We start from the raw sequence: 20666 nt of genomic DNA on the forward strand, positions 1-20666 counted from the left end.
ACGTACTCGTCTCCCGGCTCTACCCAAGCAAGAATAACAAGCAAAGGGAGACACAATCAACCACGTGCAATGCACAAACAACATGATGCAAAACATGGCATGACATGTGGGATCTGATATGCGATGCATATGCATGATTTGGAAAGGAAAGATTGAACCTGGCCTCAACTTGGAAAACCAAGAGTGCCACTGGAAAGAGGAGTTGATTTCGGTCGAAATCGATATAAAGATCACCGGATTCGTATGCACGGTTTGGAAATGGCAAGCAAAACAAATATGGCACCGGTCTGCGATTAACAGCACGAGACCGTCTAAATGCATCAAGAACAACATGCTACAGCACTCTAACATAGCAACAAAATACATGGCAGGGATCCACTCATGATGCTTAACAAAATATGAACAATGAGCTATGGCTAATTCACTCAATAGCAGGTTCAAACAAGAATGGAAAAAGTGCAAAAGATAACAGGTTTCATACTTAGTGAAATTAACAGCATGTCAGGAATTTAACATCAGGAAGCAATGTTTAGAGCAAGGTAACAACATGCTACAGGAACATATCAAGGCAAAGCAAGGCATGGCATGAAGCTACTCAAAGCACACAACAAAAGTCCCTTACTGACCATAAGCCAAAAGGGATCAGGAAATACAATTGCAACCACGTGAACATAGCAATTAACGTTAACAGATTCAGACTTAGTGAAAAACTGGAACATGTCAAAACAGATATTAAGTAGGCACGTTTACAAGCTCGATGCACTCACCACAAGGCATGACATGACAAACTAAGCATACACCCAGCAAGTAGACATGGCATGGAAGCTATACATGGCAAGAACAACAACATAGCATGCACGGATCAACTACAACAAGCTCGGCAAAATTGCTAAACATGTTAACAATCTGCCAGGAACATTTTATAGCAAAAGTAGAGCTCGATTGACTCAAGCTAGGGTGCTCCATAAATGCAAATAAAGACATGGATGGATAGAGCACCACAATATCTACAAAACATCCTTACTGATCATGCTCAAAAGAGGCACGGATCACTCGGTAGCAACATGAACACATGGCATAAAAATATAAATAGGGCAATGACTTAGAATATTTCTAAGTCCCTGAAATCAGCAACATTGAGAAGTCTACTTTGCATGCTTGTGCTAGTCACCACAGAGATCACAAAAATACATGGCATACACCCCTGTAAAGATGGCATGGCATACTTCAAAAATCATGTAGAGCTCAAGATCATAGGAGGCACACATTAATCATGGCAAAAATGACAAAAGTGCATATGCTGATAAGAATCTAAAACTAACATCACATTGCCCTCTTCCAATAGCATTTAGGGCATCAAGATGAGCTCAAAACAACATGATGCAATGAGATGAAATGAAGTACTCGTTGAGACGAACATTTGGATATGCTACACGCACGAATCGGGGCAACGGTTGCAGAGTTATGACATGTCAAAGTATGCACAAAACATTAGGGTTTGTTGAGATAGTCAACCGATCCAAAACTCCAGATCCGGTTTGCACGCGGATCGAGGTCGCCGGAACAGTAGCTGCCGGAGGTCGCCGGAGCTGTAGATGGCTGCCGGAGTCGAGGAGAAGGGAGGAGGGGTCGCCGGACTTGCGGGACGGCGCCGGCGTCGGAGAGGAGATGCGGGGCGGCGAGGTGCGGTCGGTGGAGGCCGGCGTCGGCGGTGTGGTGGTGGAGGACGGCGTCGCTGGAGCGGGGCGGTCGCCGGCGATGGCGCACGGCGGCGCCGGGCGGCTCGGCCGGTCGCGAGGAGGAAGACGGCGGGGCTTGCAGGCGCGAGGCGGCGCGAGGGGAACGAGCCGCGGGGGCCGGCCACGGGCTTCGGCGGGCCCTGCATGGTCGGCGGCGAAGTGGGGCGCGCCCGCCACGTGGCACGACGGGATAGGCGGCGGCGGTCTCGTCCGGCGCGAGCGGACGTTGTCCGGCACGCTGCGGGGGAAATTGCTAGGGTTAGGGGGGAGGAGACCCGGGATTTCGTGGATGGATCTATTTATAGAGGTAGGAGGAGCTAGGAGGCTCCAAATTGAGCACGGTTTGCGGCCACGCGATCATGATCGAACGGCCTAGTTGATAGAAGGGGTTTTGGGCCACTTTGAAGGGGTGTTGGGCTGCAACACACACGAGACCTTTTCGGTCCCTCGGTTAACCGTTGGAGTATCAAATGAAGTCCAAATGGCACGAAACTTGACAGGCGGTCTACCGGTAGTAAACCAAGGCTGCTTGGCAAGTCTCGGTCCAATCTGAGAACGTTTAATACCCGCACACGAAAAGAGGTAGAAAGGGACGCCGGAGGTCATAGGATCGCCGGAATGCAAAACGGACAACGGGGAAAATGCTCGGATGCATGAGACGAACACGTATGCAAATGCAATGCACATTGAAAGGATCGATATGGTTGACTAGAGGGGGGTGAATAGGCAACTAACAATTTTTAGCTTTTCTTTAGCAATTTAAACTTTGCATCAAAGTAGGTTGTCTAGATATGCAACTAGATGAGCAACCTATATGATGCAACACAAATAGGAACACAAGCAAGCAAGATATATGAAACAAATAAGGTACACAAGTAAAGGGATGAGATAACCAAGAGTGGAGACGGTGGAGACGAGGATGTGTTGCCGAAGTTCCTTCCTTTTGAGAGGAAGTACGTCTCCGTTGGAGCGGTGTGGAGGCACAATGCTCCCCAAGAAGCCACTAGGGCCACCGTAATCTCCTCACACCCTCACACAATGCGAGATGCCGTGATTCCACTATTGGTGCCCTTGGAGGCGGTGACCGAACCTTTACAAACGAGGTTGGGGCAATCTCCACAACTCAATTGGAGGCTCCCAACGACACCACGAAGCTTCACCACAATGGACTATGGCTTCGCGGTGACCTCAACCGTCTAGGATGCTCAAACACCCAAGAGTAACAAGATCCGCAAGGGATTAGTAGGGGGAATCAAATATCTCTTGGTGGAAGTGTAGATCGGGTCCTTCTCAACCACTCCCGAGCAAATCAACAAGTTTGGTTGGCTAGGGAGTGAGATCGGGGGGAAATGGAGCTTGGAGCTATAATGGAGATTTTAATGGTGGAAGAGCTGAGTCAACGGGGAAGAAGGAGAACCCTTATATAGTGTGTGGAAAAGATCCAATCGTTACCCACCAACCAGCCCGCGGCCAGCGGTACTACCGCACGGCCGCGCGGTACTACTGCTTGCAACCAAGCGGTACTACCGCATGGCTGTGTGGTACTACCGTGCCGACCCACGGTACTGCCGCGACCCCAGCACAGAAACAGACGCACAGAAGCTGGGGGAGGTACTTCCGCACGCGCGGTACTACCGCGCCCCCCATGCGGTACTACCGCAAGGCAAAAGTCCCAGCCAGGGGGAAGGGAAACTTCCGTGCCTACTTCCGCAAAAAAATGGAAGTAGCAAAAACCCGACATAGTAGTACTGCCGAGGGGCGGTACTACTGCTTGACCGCATAGCGCGGTACTACCGCACGGCGAAAGCGGTACTACCGCGGCAGGTGCGGATGTAAAAAATTACATCCGCTCCTACTACCGCAAAGGGGCGGCACTAGCCTGGTGGGCAGCGGTAGTGTGGCTCCAGGGGAGCGGTACTACCGTGGGCACCAGCGGTACTACCGCGCCACCGCGCGGTACTACCGTGGATGCCTACGGTACTACCATTGATCCAGGAGCAGTACTACCGCAACCACAACAGCAGCCAGTCACAGGAGGCAGGAAAACAGAGGAAGCTCCAAGGAAGAAGGAGGGGATAAAAGGAGACGTGTACGTGATGATTCCACCCAAACCTTTCCAACGCGGACCCCCTCTTAATAGTACGGCTTTCCTACAACTCAAATCCACCAAAAAGAAATGTAGAAAAGACGTCGTCTTCGTCAGTCTTCGAGGGGCACCCAATCGTCTTGTGCCTAGCAAAGAAGTGTCTGGAATACTCATGGCACACGATTAGTCCGCAAATGCGTTGTCATCAATCACCAAAACACCTAGGGATAAATATGTCCTTACAATCTCCCCCTTTTTGGTGGATTGATGACAAAATGGGATTTGCACAAAGAAAATACTATAAGTAAATGCAAACCCCTCCTCTCTATAATATAGACGGGCTCCCCCTAAATGTGTGCCACCTAGATGAGCACGAATACTAGGAACAGAGCTCCCCCTATATTATAGAGACAAGGCATATCTATCACTTAGACAAGATAGTACAAACATAAGATAACTAAGATAGATAGAGTGCATATGTCTTACACCATATGGAGGATATGTCTCGAAGGCACAAACCAAACAAAAGCAAACGAGGCAAACGAGGTCCAAACGACAAAGCAAACAAACACACCAAGCACGATACAACACAAATCCCTACACTCTCTCCCCCTTTGGCATCGAGACGCCAAAAAGGCAGAGAGGACAACTACACACACGGGGTGGCTCAGGCAGAGAAGTCGACCCACTGCTCCTCGTGCTCCTCGTCAGACTCAGCGGCAGGGATAGTCTCCTCAAGGTCATCCTCTGAACTGGTCCACTTGTAGCCCTGCTTTGACATCCAGGCAGCCTCAGGTGTGATGACATCCTCAGACCCGCTAGACACATCCTCTCTAAAGAGCCTCATCACCTTCTTGTCACGGCGGCGACTCTCCTTGTCAGCCACATGAGCCCTATACTGTCCCTTGGCCTGCATGCAGAAGAGAGTCTTCATCTTGTCCTTCAGCTTCTTGGCCCATGACGGCTCAGAGGAAGAAGTGGTAGGCCGAGCAGCACGGTCCTCAGCAACAGTCTCAGCAGCAGCAGCCTTCCCCTCACCAGCAGCCCTCCTAGCAGAAGATGCCTCAGCACGGGTAGTGGTGTTGGCCCAGTTGGGCTTGACGTGGAGGCTGATGGACTCATGGAGAATCCAGTCTGGAGCAAGGAACTCATCACCTGGATACGTCTTCTCCCAAGTGGTGGAGAGCAGCAGAAACAGGTACGGTCCATAGATAGGTACCTTGCGAGTGAACACCGCAAACCGAAGCTCACACCACATGATGTGTGAGACATCAAGTGGCTGAGTCTGAGAAGAACGTGCCTCTGCACACAAGAGCAACATGTTCACTAGATATGCATGTACCTTGTCCTTGTCGCCAATGCGTGGGAACAGAGTGTTGCGGAAGATGCGATGCATGATATCCAGAAAGGAGTTCAACACCCAAGAAGACTTGCCATTGGGGAGTACCTTCTCAACAAGGAAGGGCTGAAGCTGGTTCTTGTTGGCAGACTCGGAGTTGGCATGCGGGCGAACGCCAACGGGGGTGTGAAGCCCGTCATCAGGAATGTGCAGCAGATCCATGAACTCTTTCCATGTAGCAGACAGCTGACGGCCATTGGTCATCCAGGTCATCCTCCGCTCCTCCCCGGGATGAAAGTACACTGAGGCAAAGAACTGACAGATGAGCTCAGGGTCATAGTCAAGGTGAAAGGAGATCACCGGCTCAATAGCAAACTGCTCCACCAAGTCCAGAGCCTCTCCAAAATAGTCACGAAACTTGTCCTTCCGCAGGTGATGCATGTCTATCCACTTGACATCCACAAAGGTATTCTGCTTGTTCTTGATCACATCCAGATAGATGAGATCCTGTTGCTTGGTCCAGAACAACTCGGTGCCTCTAAGGATAGCCCGAGGATTCACATAGGGATTGATCTTTCGGCGCTCAACATACTCAGAGGTTGAAATCTTGTCCATGCCCTTAGCCGGTTCCTTTTGCTTGTTGGCAGTGGTCTTGAAATTGCGCTTGGGGGCATTGGAGCCCTCTGGGGCTTCATCTTGGGAGTTGCACAGACGCTTGGAGCCAGTGTCACGACTGGGATTGGAACGGCGAGAGCCACCACCTGAGACACAGAACGCAAAAACACCCACAACAGCCAAGAGAGATTAATGCAAAGACCACAACAAAGCAAGTGAAACAAGCAGAAAGCACACATGATAAATGTCCTAGAGAGAGATTTGATCCCTACGGTAGTACTGCCAAGAGCTGCGGAGCTAAGATAGTAGTACGGCTCTTAGACGCGGTAGTATCGTGCAAGATCACGGTAATACCGGGTGTAGGAGCGGTAGTACGACCTTAGCGCCGCGGCCGGCGCGGTAGTACCATGTCTGCAGAGCGGTAGTACCGCACCGTACGGTAGTACCGCACCTGACGGGCGGTAGTACCGCAAGAGCGGTAGTACCGCACATCGGGCACGGTAGTACCGCACCGCGTCAGATCTGAACTGGTTCAAATCTGAAAAAGCCTGCGAAACCACGGCGGTACTACGGTTGGACAAAGCTACCACAAGACAGCATATCAAGTATGTTTCCTACGCATCACGACTCTCCTACATCCTACTCTTGCATAGATTTGGCCTAAAATCTCAAGAACGACAAGTTTCTCCCCAAAATCCTAGAAGCAAGAAAATAGCCAAGAAAAAGAGGGATTTGGGGAAAAACCTTGGTCCATGGCAAGAGGAAGTGGTGGGGAACGATCCCACCGGTCGGAATCCGAGGAGAGTGGCCGGAGACGGAGATCCGGCGAGGGCCTCTGACGCCGTTCTTCAGAGGGAGAGACGTGGAGAGAGAGACAATGAATGGGTATGGGGAGTCGGAACTCCCCTACCCGAGTCATAACCCCCACGCGCCCTTGATGGCGCGGTAGTACCGTGCCCAGACACGGTAGTACCGCACGGCGCGGTACTTCCGAAGTACCGCACCAGAGCGGTAGTACCGTGCTGTGGCGCGGTAGTACCGTGCCTCCCAAAGCGGTAGTACTGCGCCCAAACGCGGTAGTACCGTGGGCTCAAGAAGATGCATGTTTCAAGCGCAAAAAACTGGATCTTTGCACAAACCACTTCGAGCCAACACGACACCACAAGACCACGCAACACACAAAACCATAAAGGCACACGACAAACGAACCAACCACGAGACACCACCTCTCCAAAAGAGAGGGCGGTGGCCGTAGCCACCTATGTTTGAGTCAATTGGTATGGCACCGCGAAGAATTATCCTTGGGTCCATGACCAAAACTCGTCTTTGAAGCACAAGTACCATCAAACATGGCTAATGTGAAAGACTTGATTGATTTATGCATAATGGGGGGAGGGAGAGTTCATTGAGAGAACATCACTCCCCCTATGTCCATGCCTACATCTAAATAGGACAACACATTGAGTATGGTGGGGTGTGCAAGGGTTCAAGCAACATTGCTCGAATCGATGATATTTAGCTCATGCCTTAACTCGCGAAATCTTGCTTCATCCAAGGGCTTCGTGAAGATATCTGCAAGGTTATCATGAGTGTTGACGTAGTTGAGCTCGATCTCTCCTCGCCTAATGTGATCCCGGATGAAGTTATATCGGATCTCAATATGCTTCGTCTTGAAGTGTTGCACCGGGTTGAGAGAGATCTTGATGGCACTTTCATTACCACACCAAAGAGGCACTTTGTCACAAGTGACACCATAATCCTTTAAAGTTTGCCTCATCCATAAGAGTTGTGCACAACAACTACCGGCCACCACATACTCCGCTTCGGTGGACGAGAGAGACACACAACTTTGCTTTTTGGAAGACTAACTTACCAAAGAGCAACCAAGGAATTGGCACCCTCCGGAAGTGGACTTCCTATCCACTTTGTCTCCCGCCCAATCGGAATCCAAGTACCCTACAAGCTTGAAGTTTGATCCTCTTGGGTACCATAAGCCAAAGTTTGGGGTATGAGCCAAATATCGAAAGATTCGTTTGACCGTCACATAGTGACTTTCCTTAGGTGCGGCTTGAAACCATGCACAAATTCCCACACTCAACATGATGTCCGGTCTAGATGCACAAAGGTAAAGCAAGGATCCAATCATGGAACGATATACCTTTTGATCCACCACTTTACCATTGGGATCTAAGTCAAGTCAGCACTTGGTGGGCATTGGAGTGGAAGCCGGCTTGACGTCACTTAGCTTGAATCTCTTGAGCATGTCTTGAGTGTATTTGGATTGATTGATGAAGGTTCCTTCTCTTCTTTGCTTCACTTCGAACCCTAGAAAGAACTTCAACTCTCCCATGGAGGACATCTCGAACTTTGAGGTCATGAGAGCAGCAAATTCCTCATTGAAAGCTTTGTTAGGAGAACCAAAGATAATATCATCAACATATAATTGGCACACAAACAACTCCCCTTTGACCTTCTTAGTAAAAAGAGTGGGGTCGATTAGCCCAACTTCAAAACCACGGTCTTGTAACAACTCGGTAAGGTGGTCATACCACGCACGTGGGGCTTGTTTAAGGCCATAGAGTGCCTTATCGAGTTGATACACATGATCGGGAAAGTAGGGATCCTCGAAGCCTGGGGGTTGCTTGACGTAAACCAAATCATTAATGGGACCATTAAGAAAAGCACTCTTCACATCCATTTGTTGTAACTTAAAGTTATGATGAGAAGCATATGCAATCAACATGCGAATGGATTCAAGACGAGCAACGGGAGCAAAGGTTTCACCGTAGTCGATACCCTCGACTTGGGAGTAGCCTTGTGCTACCAAACGAGCCTTGTTACGAATGATGATCCCATGGGAATCTTGCTTGTTCTTAAATATCCACTTGGTTCCTATGACATTGTGATTTCCGGTCGGTCTTGGCACCAATCTCCACACTTTGTTGCGCTCGAAGTTGTTGAGTTCTTCATGCATGGCATTGAGCCAATCCGGATCTTCTAGCGCCTCATAGACCTTGTGGGGTTCCACACAAGAGACAAACGCGTGATGCTCACAATAATTTGCTAATTGTCTACGAGTGCTTACCCCCTTTCTTAAGCTTCCAAGCACATTCGTCATGAGATGATCCTTGGTGGAGAGCTTGGAAGCAACCTTGGCGGCACGGCGCTCTAATTCCTCCTCGGTGGTGAGTTGAGGAGCGGTTACTTGATCATCTTGAGCGCTGTCATGAACTTGTTCTTGATCTTGAACTTGCTCAGGGGAGATAACTTGACCTTGGGCATCCCTTGGTGTGTCAACACCGTCTTGAGTATGATCTTGCCCTTGGTCTTGTTCATGAGGTTGAGGGCCTTCACTTTGTTCTTCGGAAGCGTGTGGGCCTTGGGTTGGTGATGGCTCCACTTGAGTGGAGCATTGTCCTTCTCCTTCGGCCACAAGGGGTTCCTCAATGGGTAGGATGAAACCAACACCCATTCTTCTTATGGCTTGAGGAGGAATTTCATCACCTACATCACAAGTGCCACTTTGCTCCACTTGGGAGCCGTTATTCTCATCAAACTCCACGTTACACGTCTCCTCAATAAGTCCCGTGGATTTATTGAGGACACGGTAAGCATGAGAGTTTGTAGCATAACCAACAAATATGCCCTCATAAGCTCTAGCCTCAAATTTAGATAACCGAACACCTTTCTTGAGAATGAAACACTTACACCCGAATACCCGGAAGTACTTGAGGTTGGGCTTGTTACCGGTGAGTATCTCATATGGAGTCTTGTTCAAGCCCTTGCAGAGGTAGAGCCGATTTGATGCATGACACGCGGTGTTGATGGCTTCGGCCCAAAAGTTGTACGGAGACTTGAACTCCGCCATCATGGTCCTTGCCGCATCCATCAACGTCCGGTTCTTCCTCTCCGCAACACCGTTTTGTTGAGGGGTGTAGGGTGTGGAATATTGATGCTTGATTCCCTCGTCACTAAGAAACTCATCCAAGGTGTAGTTCTTGAACTCGGTGCCGTTGTCACTTATTATTGTCAAGATCTTTGCATTGTGTTGACGTTGTGCTTCATTTGCAAAGTCAATGACGGTTTGTTGGGTCTCACTCTTCCTCTTGAAGAAATACACCCACGTGTACCTTGAGTAGTCATCCACAATCACCAAGCAATACTTCCTACCTCCAAGACTATCGAAGGATGGAGGCCCAAAGAGATCCATGTGAAGGAGCTCCAAAGGCCTCTTTGAATAAATGATAGTCGTGGGAGGGTGAGCCTTCTCAGGTAGCTTTCCTTCGATACAGGCACTGCAAGCATGATCTTTAGCAAAACTAACATTCGTTAGTCCACGGACATGGTCCCCCTTGAGGAGACTTTGCAAAGATCTCATTTTGACATGGGCTAAACGGCGATGCCAAAGCCATCCCACATCAACTTTAGCCATTAGGCATGTCGCGGTCTTAGTGGGTCGCTCCGAAAAGTTAATCACATACAGACCGTTCTCGACATGCCCAACAAAAGCTACTTTAAGAGTCTTGCTCCACAAGAGGGCCACGGTATCGATATCAAAGAAAGTGGCAAAGCCCATGATAGCAAGTTGACGAATGGAAAGTAAATTGTATGCAAGGGACTCAACAAGCATGACCTTCTCGACCGTGAGATCATGAGAGATGACCACCTTGCCAAGTCCCAATACCTTAGAAGATGAGGCGTCACCCCACTCGACATTGGTGGGCATAGATGGAACCTTGTGCACGTCCACCACCAAGTCCTTGCTTCCGGTCATATGATTTGTAGCTCCGCTATCGAGCAACCATGATCCCCCACCAGAAGCAAACACCTACAAGAGATCAATGCTTGGTTTTAGGTACCCATTTTGTAATGGGTCCTTTGATGTTAGTAACAAGGGTTTTTGGAACCCAAAGAGACCATTCAATGTATTCATGAAGAGAACCAACAAATTTGGCATAAACATGCCCATCACTAGCACGGCATAACACATAAGAAGGGTTAAAATCGCCGGCTTTGTTGAGAGGGGTGGCATTGCCCTTCTTGACATTGTTATTCTTCTTCTCCTCGGGGGCACTCTCTCCCTCCCTCACAAAGGTTTGCATGAGGGGAGGAGGTCGTTTGGTCTTGTCATTCTTCTTCTTGTTCTTGGAGTCGGGCACGTACCCAACCCCTTCCTTGGCCACACCTCCCTTTTGGTTGATCAAGAGATCGTTGAGGTTCTTTTTGCCTTGTATGCAAGTCACAAGACCTCTCTCAAGTTGCTCCTTCAACTTCGCATTTTCCTCAACAAGATGTATATGCTCACAACATGGGTTAGTAGCATTTGCATTATCAATTAAAACCATATGAGGAAAAGTTGCTTTCTCCTTAGTTAGCTTCACTTGGAGTTGATCATGAGACTCCTTGAGACTAGCGTGGATACCCTTCAAGGCCTTGTGGGCCTTGTCAAGTATATCAAACTCCTCTTTGAGTCTAGCAAGATCAACCCTGAGTTTGGCCTTCTCAGAATTTAGCACACGAGAAACAATGAGGACATGATCATAATCTTTCTTTAACTTAGCATGATCAACGTTGTGTGACTCCTCAAGAGCCAAACGAAGACCACGCTCTTCCTCAAGAGCATTGGAAAGATCCGAAATCTCATCGACATATTCACGACTATGCCCTTCCATCTTAGAGATGGTGTCTTCGTGAGCCTCGATCATGTCATTGGCTTCACCAAGTTGTTCCAAGATAGCAACAAAGTGCTTCTTGGATTTTCTCTTGAGTTTTCCCATAAAGGCCTCAAACTCGTTAGCCTCCACATTAGCTCCCTCAAGTTCATTAATGCTATCCGTCGGGGAAGGATGATTAATGATGGTAGTTTTGATGTTGGAGGTTACCTTGTTGGTGGATTTAGCCATGAGGCACTTGGCGGTGATACTCTCGTTGGGTGAGTCGAAGAGAGACACCCGTGACGTTGTTGCAATGGCAACGGAGGCCATGGCAACCGACTCATCATCTTCATCATCATCATCATCCTCATTGTACTCTTCTTGCAAAACCAAAGCCTTGGGAGGAGTCTTCTTGGTGAAGTTGTTCTTGTTGGGGAACGACTTGGCCTTGTCCTTTCGGATGAGTTTGCCACCATTATCTTCCCTCTTCTCATACGGGCATTCCGCAACGAAATGACTCACGTTGACGCAATTGTAGCAAGTCCTTACACGTTGCTTGCCCCTTGTGCCACTCAAGTTGTTTTTGCTAAAATTGGGCCTCGAGTTTTTCTTGCTCCAAAATTGCCTTGAAGCAAGTGCCATGTGTTCATTATATGCATACTTCGTATCTTCGGGGTTGCTCTCCTCTTCTTCCTCTTCTTATTCTTCCACGATGAGCTTGGCCTTCAATGTAAGGTTAGGCTTCTTTGCCCATTGAGAACGGAGCACCGCATTGTCGGCGGTCTTGTCCAAAATGTTCATGGCCACAAACTCATCCAACACTTCGCTTGAGGTCAAAGTGTGGAAGTCCGGTCTTTGACGAATGACGGAGGACATGGCCTTGTGGTAGGGCATCATTGCCTTGAGGAATTTGCGCTTGATCAAATTGTCATCCGTGTCCTTGCTCCCGTGATCTCGTAGTGAGACCGCGAGTTTGGTTACTCTCCGATAAAGCTCACGAGGTTCTTCATCTTCCTTCATTGCAAACTCATCAGCCTCATCTTGTACCACTTCATAGTTGGAGCGTTGAATGCTTGCGCTTCCCCGGTAGAGAGACACGACACAATGCCATGCATCTTTGGCCAAGGCGAAGGGACGAAGATGAGGTAGGTCTTCGGGTGGAATTGCATCTTGAATGATGAAGAGAGCATTCTCATTGAATTGATTGTCCGCGGCTTCTCGAGGAGTGAAGTCGCTTGGATCATGTGGATAGAAACCTTCTTCAATGATTCTCCAAAGGTTAGTGTTCACATGATTTAAATGCCGTTTAAAGCGGTAAACCCAAGAACCAAAATCCTCATTTTTCACAATCTTAGGGGGAGGACCGGCATGATTCAAATGAGTGGAAGGAACCGGTCCACCATAAACAAGTGGTGATTCCACATGGGCAAAGATGTCGGTGCCATTCTTGCCACTAGAAGAAGGAGCCTTTTCACTACTAGCTTCCCCCTTGTCGGGGATAGCATCCGACACCTTGTTGGCGGGATCACCCACTTTCAACGGTGCGGTGGATAGCTTAAGCCCCTCAAGAAATTTAGTAAGCATGCTTTCAACTTCGGTCGTCATGGATGTTTTCAATGTCTCCAAGGCCACATTGAACTCCTCACGAGAGACCGAAGTTCCCCCATCGCCCGTAGACAAGATAGGATTCACACCGGAGTGTTCCTTCGCACCGTCTATGGTATCAACCATACTCTTTGGATGGTAAAGTCCTTAATAAAGAGATGAGGCTCTGATACCAATTGAAAGGATCGATATGGTTGACTAGAGGGGGGGTGAATAGGCAACTAACAATTTTTAGCTTTTCTTTAGCAATTTAAACTTTGCATCAAAGTAGGTTGTCTAGATATGCAACTAGATGAGCAACCTATATGATGCAACACGAATAGGAACACAAGCAAGCAAGATATATGAAACAAATAAGCTACACAAGTAAAGGAATGAGATAACCAAGAGTGGAGACGGTGGAGACGAGGATGTGTTGCCGAAGTTCCTTCCTTTTAAGAGGAAGTGCGTCTCCGTTGGAGCGGTGTGGAGGCACAATGCTCCCTAAGAAGCCACTAGGGCCACCGTAATCTCCTCACGCCCTCACACAATGCGAGATGCCGTGATTCCACTATTGGTGCCCTTGGAGGCGGCGACCGAACCTTTACAAATGAGGTTGGGGCAATCTCCACAACTCAATTGGAGGCTCCCAACGACACCACGAAGCTTCACCACAATGGACTATGGCTTCGCGGTGACCTCAACCGTCTAGGATGCTCAAACACCCAAGAGTAACAAGATCCGCAAGGGATTAGTAGGGGGAATCAAATATCTCTTGATGGAAGTGTAGATCGGGGCCTTCTCAACCACTCCCAAGCAAATCAACAAGTTTGGTCAGCTAGGGAGTGAGATCGGGGGAAAATGGAGCTTGGAGCTATAATGGAGCTTTTAATGGTGGAAGAGGTGAGTCAACGGGGAAGAAGGAGAACCCTTATATAGTGTGTGGAAAAGATCCAACCGTTACCCACCAACCAGCCCGCGGCCAGCGGTACTACCGCGCCTGGCCAGCGGTACTACCGCACGGCCGCGTGGTACTACTGCTTGCAACCAAGCGGTACTATCGCATGGCTGTGCGGTACTACCGTGCCGACCCACGGTACTGCCGCGACCCCAGCACAGAAACAGACGCACAGAAGCTGGGGGCGGTACTTCCGCACGCGCGGTACTACCGCGCCCCCCATGCGGTACTACCGCAAGGCAAAAGTCCCAGCCAGGGGGAAGGGAAACTTCTGTGCCTGCTTCCGCAAAAAAAGTACTGCCTGACCGCATAGCGTGGTACTACCGCACGGCGAAAGCGGTACTACCACGGCAGGTGCGGATGTAAAAAATTACATCCGCTCCTACTACCGCAAAGGGGCGGCACTAGCCTGGTGGGCAGCGGTAGTGCGGCTCCAGGGGAGCGGTACTACCGTGGGCACCAGAGGTACTACCGCGCCACCACGTGGTACTATCGTGGATGCCTACGGTACTACCGTTGATCCAGGAGCAGTACTACCGCAACCACAACAGCAGCCAGTCACAAGAGGCAGGAAAACAGAGGAAGCTCCAAGGAAGAAGGAGGGGATAAAAGGAGACGTGTACGTGATGATTCCACCCAAACCTTTCCAACGCGGACCCCCTCTTAATAGTACGGCTTTCCTACGACTCAAATCCACCAAAAAGAAACGTAGAAAAGACGTCGTCTTCGTCAGTCTTCGAGGGGCACCCAATCGTCTTGTGCCTAGCAAAGAAGTGTCTGGAATACTCATGGCACACGATTAGTCCGCAAATGCGTTGTCATCAATCACCAAAACACTTAGGCATAAATATGTCCTTACACACATGATGAGATGACATGAGATGCATGGCAACGACAAAATAACACGAAGGCAAAAACCCGACAACGAGGAAATAACATAACTTAGTGCCGGAAACGGCAAGAGTTGGAATAGAAATATGGCAAGTTACGTACGGGGTGTTACGGAAGGCCCGCAATACGAAGCCATCTAGATACCTAGTGTGCACATGCCTCTGGACCCCATGCCCAAGGTACACCCCCGTGCACACGGGGGTTGCGTCCAGCTCTCTGGACACCCCCACGTGCATGCCCGTTTGCCCGTGCCTATAACCCCTCTCCCGTGCAAACAGGCTTGCCTGCGAGCAACCATGGGGCAAATGACCCTTGTACCCTTACTTACCCCTTCATTTGCCTAGGACTATATATACTCTTCCCCTACCTCCATCCTAGGGTTAGCAAAGTATACACTTGGACATTTTGCTCCTTGTACCTCCTCCTAGAGGAACAACACCTCCAACTTGAAAAGAGATATCATGATAGATTATCAAGACCTCCAACTTGGAGATCAAGGATAGATGGGGCGATTCAGGTGAGATCCCATGTAGATCTAACTTTCTATTCACTCGTGGATCCAGTAGGGTTCAATAGAGGTATGGTATCGGCAGCCTTTTAGGGAGCGAAACTTGAAAAGAGATATCATCATAGATCATCAAGACCTCCAACTTGGAGAAGGATCTCTAAGTGGACCATCATACCTCATCTCTCCCCTAGAGATTTGGGAAGAACCTACCCTTTTACTTGTGGTTTCTAGGTGTATTTTGATTTGGATGTTAAGAGAGCACATGTGTGATGTGCATATTATTATTGAGTGTTCTCCTTTGTGACATGTTTGTGTCCTTCCCAAAATCCACCTCCAATTCATGAAGATCGGGCAAACAAGGGCTTAACCCTACATCAATAGATCTTTTTAAGTCTTAGCTTCAACCAAACATGGGTGGTATTTATGTCTTTATGTTGGTATCCTTAAATAAATTGTTGTTGGGTCATAAAAGGGTGGACAAGCTGCAACATTTGAGCCTGTTTTATAGGCTAATGTCTTTTCTGGTGCTTTGCGGTCCATTTTGTCCGCTAGGGCTATTTCTCGCTGCTCTGAGACCTAGTTGTTGTTCTTCTATCACAAACTACAAACTCAAAACATATAAATGTACAAGCTGCGAAGGGGTGCGGTGCTATAGGATTGGCACAATACTGTAGCCGTGGTACGAGTTTTTTCTTTGTTGTTTTCTTATCGGATTTTTCATTGTTTGCAGCAGTTTTCTTCAGGTTCCTCTAGCTTTCTTTGGTTTTTGTTTTTTCTCTTTTTCTTTGTTTACTTCTTTGGGTTTCATATATTTTATCATTTTTCCCTTTTTCTTTTTAAACACATGTCTTCCTTTTTTGTACACATTATAGTACATTTTTTGTATACATCATAAATCTTTTTATACATGTTTAACTTATTACAAATACATGATTAGAATTATTTCAAATATATGTTTTGATGTCTACTTTTAAATACACATTGGACTTATTTTGAATACATATAAAAAACTATAGACATTTTTTTCAAATACATGATTACATTTTTTAATACATGTTTTTGAATATTTTTCAAATACATGTGCAACATTTTCCAAATACACATTGAAATATTTATTTGAATGATACATTTTTTAACTATGCAGATTTTTTAATAATATATATACATTTATTGAAAGCATATTATTGAAACTTGTGAATACTTTTCAAAATGTATCACACATTTTTTTTGTGGTATGAAACATTTTTTATGAATTACATGAACATTTTTATATTATTTATCATTTAACGAAAATCCATGTACATTTTTTGAAACAGGTGACCATTGTTGAAATATCACGAACATTTTGTTTGGAATACTATCAAGTTTTATTTAATAAAATACACTTCCAGAAAATATACACACTGTTTACATTTTTCTATTTTGTTGGTTAATATTTTTAAGTACATTAAGTTGTTTTGGAATATACCTAATTATATTTTCGAAAATACATAGAAAAATGAAAAACAAAACTGGTGTACATGTACGCGTGTGATTAGGGGCGAATTTGGGGCGTTCTTTAGGTGAGACGTGCTCGTGTCTTGCTGTGGGCGAGACACAACGGCTCCCTATTTTGTCACTCACGGGTCAGTTAGTACGAAAATGCTAATGGAGCCCGGCTCCAGCGAGCCTAGTTATAAAATACGGTATTTTTGTCTCAAAAAATAAAATAAAATACGGTATTTATGCATCAGAAAAGAGATAGAGAATATGTGAGTACACATACGCATGTATATTACATACGTGCGAAATTTTATAACTATATCCTTTTACAGTGGCATTGAAAAAAAATGTATTCCAAATGGGCCATTCTTTTGTTGTTGGGCCAAATTTTGTTTCTTCCGTGTAGCCTACAGATTACAATATTTTCAAAAGAAAGTTTCTCAGATCCGTACTGAACACACACAAGTTTTTCAATGTTTTTTCTTGAATATTTTTCAAAACTTTTAAATATGATTTTTTGGGGGAAAAAAACCTAGCTCCATGGAGCTCAGTAGAGCCCACGCTCCCACTTAGTACTAGTGTGGAACTAGATATTGCTCAAAAATATCACCTATTTTTTTAGCAAATACTCCTATCACTTAATTTTATGATCAAGTTCCGTTTGAACCTTAGGTACCTGTGAGATACTCCCTCTGTTCACAAATATAAGATGTTTTGAATATTTTTTGTATAATCTTTATACCAACTGAAATAAGTGAACGCACACACTAAAACTTGTTTATGTATACAACTGATTCAGAAAAAAGTTGGAACATCTTATATTTGTGAATGAAGAAGGGAGTATTTCTCAAAGAAAAGAAAAAGGTACTCGTGAGATGGTGACATGCTGAAGTATATTTATTTTTTCGCCAGCGTGTACCAGATTTCGCACACATAAGTTTACCATGGACCCCATTTTAGCATTTGAATTGGTTCTTACACGATGGACCCACACATCAGACTGATGTGCCACTCTCTCTCTTTCTTTTTTTGCGGGGGTCTTTGACACCTTGCATGCCAATTACCCGGAAAAAAAGAGACACGCTGCTTGCCAACCGTGGCACATATTTTCTGATTGCACGCCCAATGTGCTCCAGCATGATATAACATTTTAAAAAGAACGCATGCAAGCATCTTTGGTCTCCATTTTTTTTTAGCTTTGCTACATCTACGGAACAATTCTCATGGAGAGGAGGTTACGGGCTTACATGTCCCAGTAGCTCTGCCCTGGGCAGCCTGGCCCGGTCGGCCCGACCCGATCTTGTCCACGGGCCAGGCTCGGGCCTAGTTTTTGAGCCTGAAAGACGGGCCGGGCCTGTCATATCAGCTGTTTAATGAAGAGGCCCGGCCCAAGGCCCGAGGCCTGACGGATTTTGCAGTGATGGGCTGGGCTTGGGCTTGTTTTTTGGGCTCGACGTCCGGGCTAGGCCGGTCTCAGACCTGGTTTTTTTGCTTTGGGCTTGGTCAGGCCTGGCCCGAAGCCCGGCCCGGCCCGAGGGATGGCCAGGTATATGTCCTTGATTTAATCAGGAGGCAGGGTCAGTTTACAATCACGGGGGAATGAATTTACAATGGAGAGACCAAGAGAGCGACACATCTGCCCGTAAGATCAGTCCGTAGTGCTTTTCCCGTACGTGTAGGATTTTTATTTATTTTTTCTCCTAGAAAGAAACACCTGCATGCAGATCGAGTAGAACTCGACGGAGCGGAACGGGAACAGAATTATGGCAGACGGGACGACTCGACGAGCTTGCTAGGCAAGCAACTAGCGAGAAGAGATCATCATCTGTCGAAGATCTAGAAAACATGAGCATTAGTTTTCCATAAGACCGCGCGAAACGGCCGGCTTCCACAATCATGATGAAGATTAGTGGGAGATCGATCACGGAACAGAGCAGTAGCAGTACCAAGCATCCAAATGCATACAACAGAATAGTTCAAGAGCATAACACTACCCTAGCCTAACTAGCAAAATGACAGCTACGACTAGGACCAAGATGATGGCAATGCACACCGTCAGGCGGTCAGGGCGACGTTCTCCTTTATCAATCTCCCTGCAGCGCATGCATGCAATGCATCGCAAGTCAGAGGCAGCCAGAATCCTCAAGAAATTTACCTGCCGGAGATCAGCTGAGCTACTCACGGGTATGCTCTCCCAGGGGCAGCGGCGGTGCCGATATCTCGAAGCGGAGGTAGCAGTTGGAACCGAGGACGGCGGCCACGCTTCCTTGCACGTCGCCGGCGGCGGGCTCCCAGCTCCTGGCAATATGCAGCGCCGAGTCCCGCAGGCATTGGGCGCACTCCGCCACGGCGCGGTCCGTCGCGCACTGTGCCAGCACGCGCACCGTGTCGCCGTTGCTCGCCGTGGCGGTCGCGTTGACGGTGGGCAGCTGGCCGTTCGCGGACCGCGGGACCAGGGACTGCGCCACGGTCACGAGCTTCTGCACGTCGGCGTCGTCGAGGCGCGGGACGGCGTCCCCGAAGAAGGTCACCGCGCCGATGTCGTCGTCCGCGCGGGCGGAGGAGGAAGCGTTGGTGTCGGCGTAGCCCAGGAAGCAGCCGTCGTTCAGGAAGCCCGCGCGTCGGCCGGCGTCGCCGCACTGGTCGACGATCTTTCTGCCGGCGTCGGACAGGCAGCGGAGGCACGGGTCAGGCGCGGGGTCGCCAAAGCAGAAGCCGCGGGCGAGCGCGCCGCCGGCCCCCAGCGAGGCGAAGCCCGTCCGCGCGGCGGCAGAGGGGAGGGCGTCGAGGAGCGGGAGGAGACTGCCGCGGAACGCGCCGCTGCCGTTGACGGTGGGCGTCGGCGGTGGGTAGCACCTGGTCACGATGACCTCGGAGGTGGTGCCGGTGGGCGTCGGCGGCGGGTAGCACTTGGTCACGATGACCTCGGGGGCGGTGCCGGTGACCGCCGTCATGGCGGCGACGAGGGAGAGGAGGAGGAGGAGGCGGCGGGAGAGCGCCATGTGAACGGGCGATTCTAGGGGGCAGTGGTGAACTGGTGGGAGGAGGAGCCGAGGAGAGTGGTGATCACGAGCTGGAGCTGCTAATGTATGCACCTAGTGCTAGCTGCTGCATCGATTTGGAGAGGGTGGAGCCGAACGCTGCGCTGCGCTGCGCTGCGTGGCTTCCTGCGTTGCCATTCCAGGCAACGCGGCGACATCGATCGGGCCTGAGCTAAGATCGGGCTCTGCCAAAGGCATGGCGAGCGTTGCATGGTTTTTGCCTCGTCCGTCCACCACGAGCTTTCCGCGCACTTTCCTTCCACTGTCCTCTCTACCTCAACACCAGCACTCATTACTGTTCCTGCCTACCTCGGACGTCGTCACGCCATTGTCTGGATCAACCAGGGTCCTCCACAGCCGGGCCACTCATACACTGATCTGTGATCTCCCACGAGCAACCAGCGATGTGCTACAGGAGCGCTTATCCTAAACACGTGCGATCAGAAATGTCACTACATCGTCTACAGTCGATAATATAAATGAGAAGTTCGTCTAGTTTAAAGGGAAGCATCAACAAGCAACTCGAAAACAGAAAACTGCAACCCTCGGTGCAGCTTGAGAGGATGTGGTCTGTCACTCTGTCTTGATCATTTTGTGTGTTCCCATATAATTTCATTTCATTTCACCGTGTTACACGAGCATAACGGAGATGACGCTACACTTTGACTTAACTGAGGCCGGTGCAGATGAGAAACATGGAGTGGCGGTGCGTGTGGATCAGTAAACCTTCTCTCCTGACCCCATATATCGCTACTGCTTCTTTGAGAGA

At 48.5% G+C, this 20666-nt stretch overlaps 1 protein-coding gene across 1 annotated transcript; it reads right to left on the reverse strand.

Moving 5' to 3' along the window:
- Positions 1-18743: 18743 nt before the first annotated feature.
- Positions 18744-19981, reverse strand: LOC119272749. Its single transcript, XM_037554157.1, has 2 exons — positions 19039-19981; positions 18744-18949 (listed from the first exon to the last, which is right to left on the reverse strand). Exons 1-2 carry the CDS (start codon positions 19856-19858, stop codon positions 18912-18914), a joined length of 858 nt encoding a protein of 285 aa, XP_037410054.1. The 5' UTR covers positions 19859-19981; the 3' UTR covers positions 18744-18911.
- Positions 19982-20666: the final 685 nt, after the last annotated feature.

This window comes from Triticum dicoccoides, chromosome 3A (assembly GCF_002162155.2).
Source record: "Triticum dicoccoides isolate Atlit2015 ecotype Zavitan chromosome 3A, WEW_v2.0, whole genome shotgun sequence".
In the NCBI taxonomy this organism is placed as follows: Eukaryota; Viridiplantae; Streptophyta; class Magnoliopsida; order Poales; family Poaceae; genus Triticum; species Triticum dicoccoides.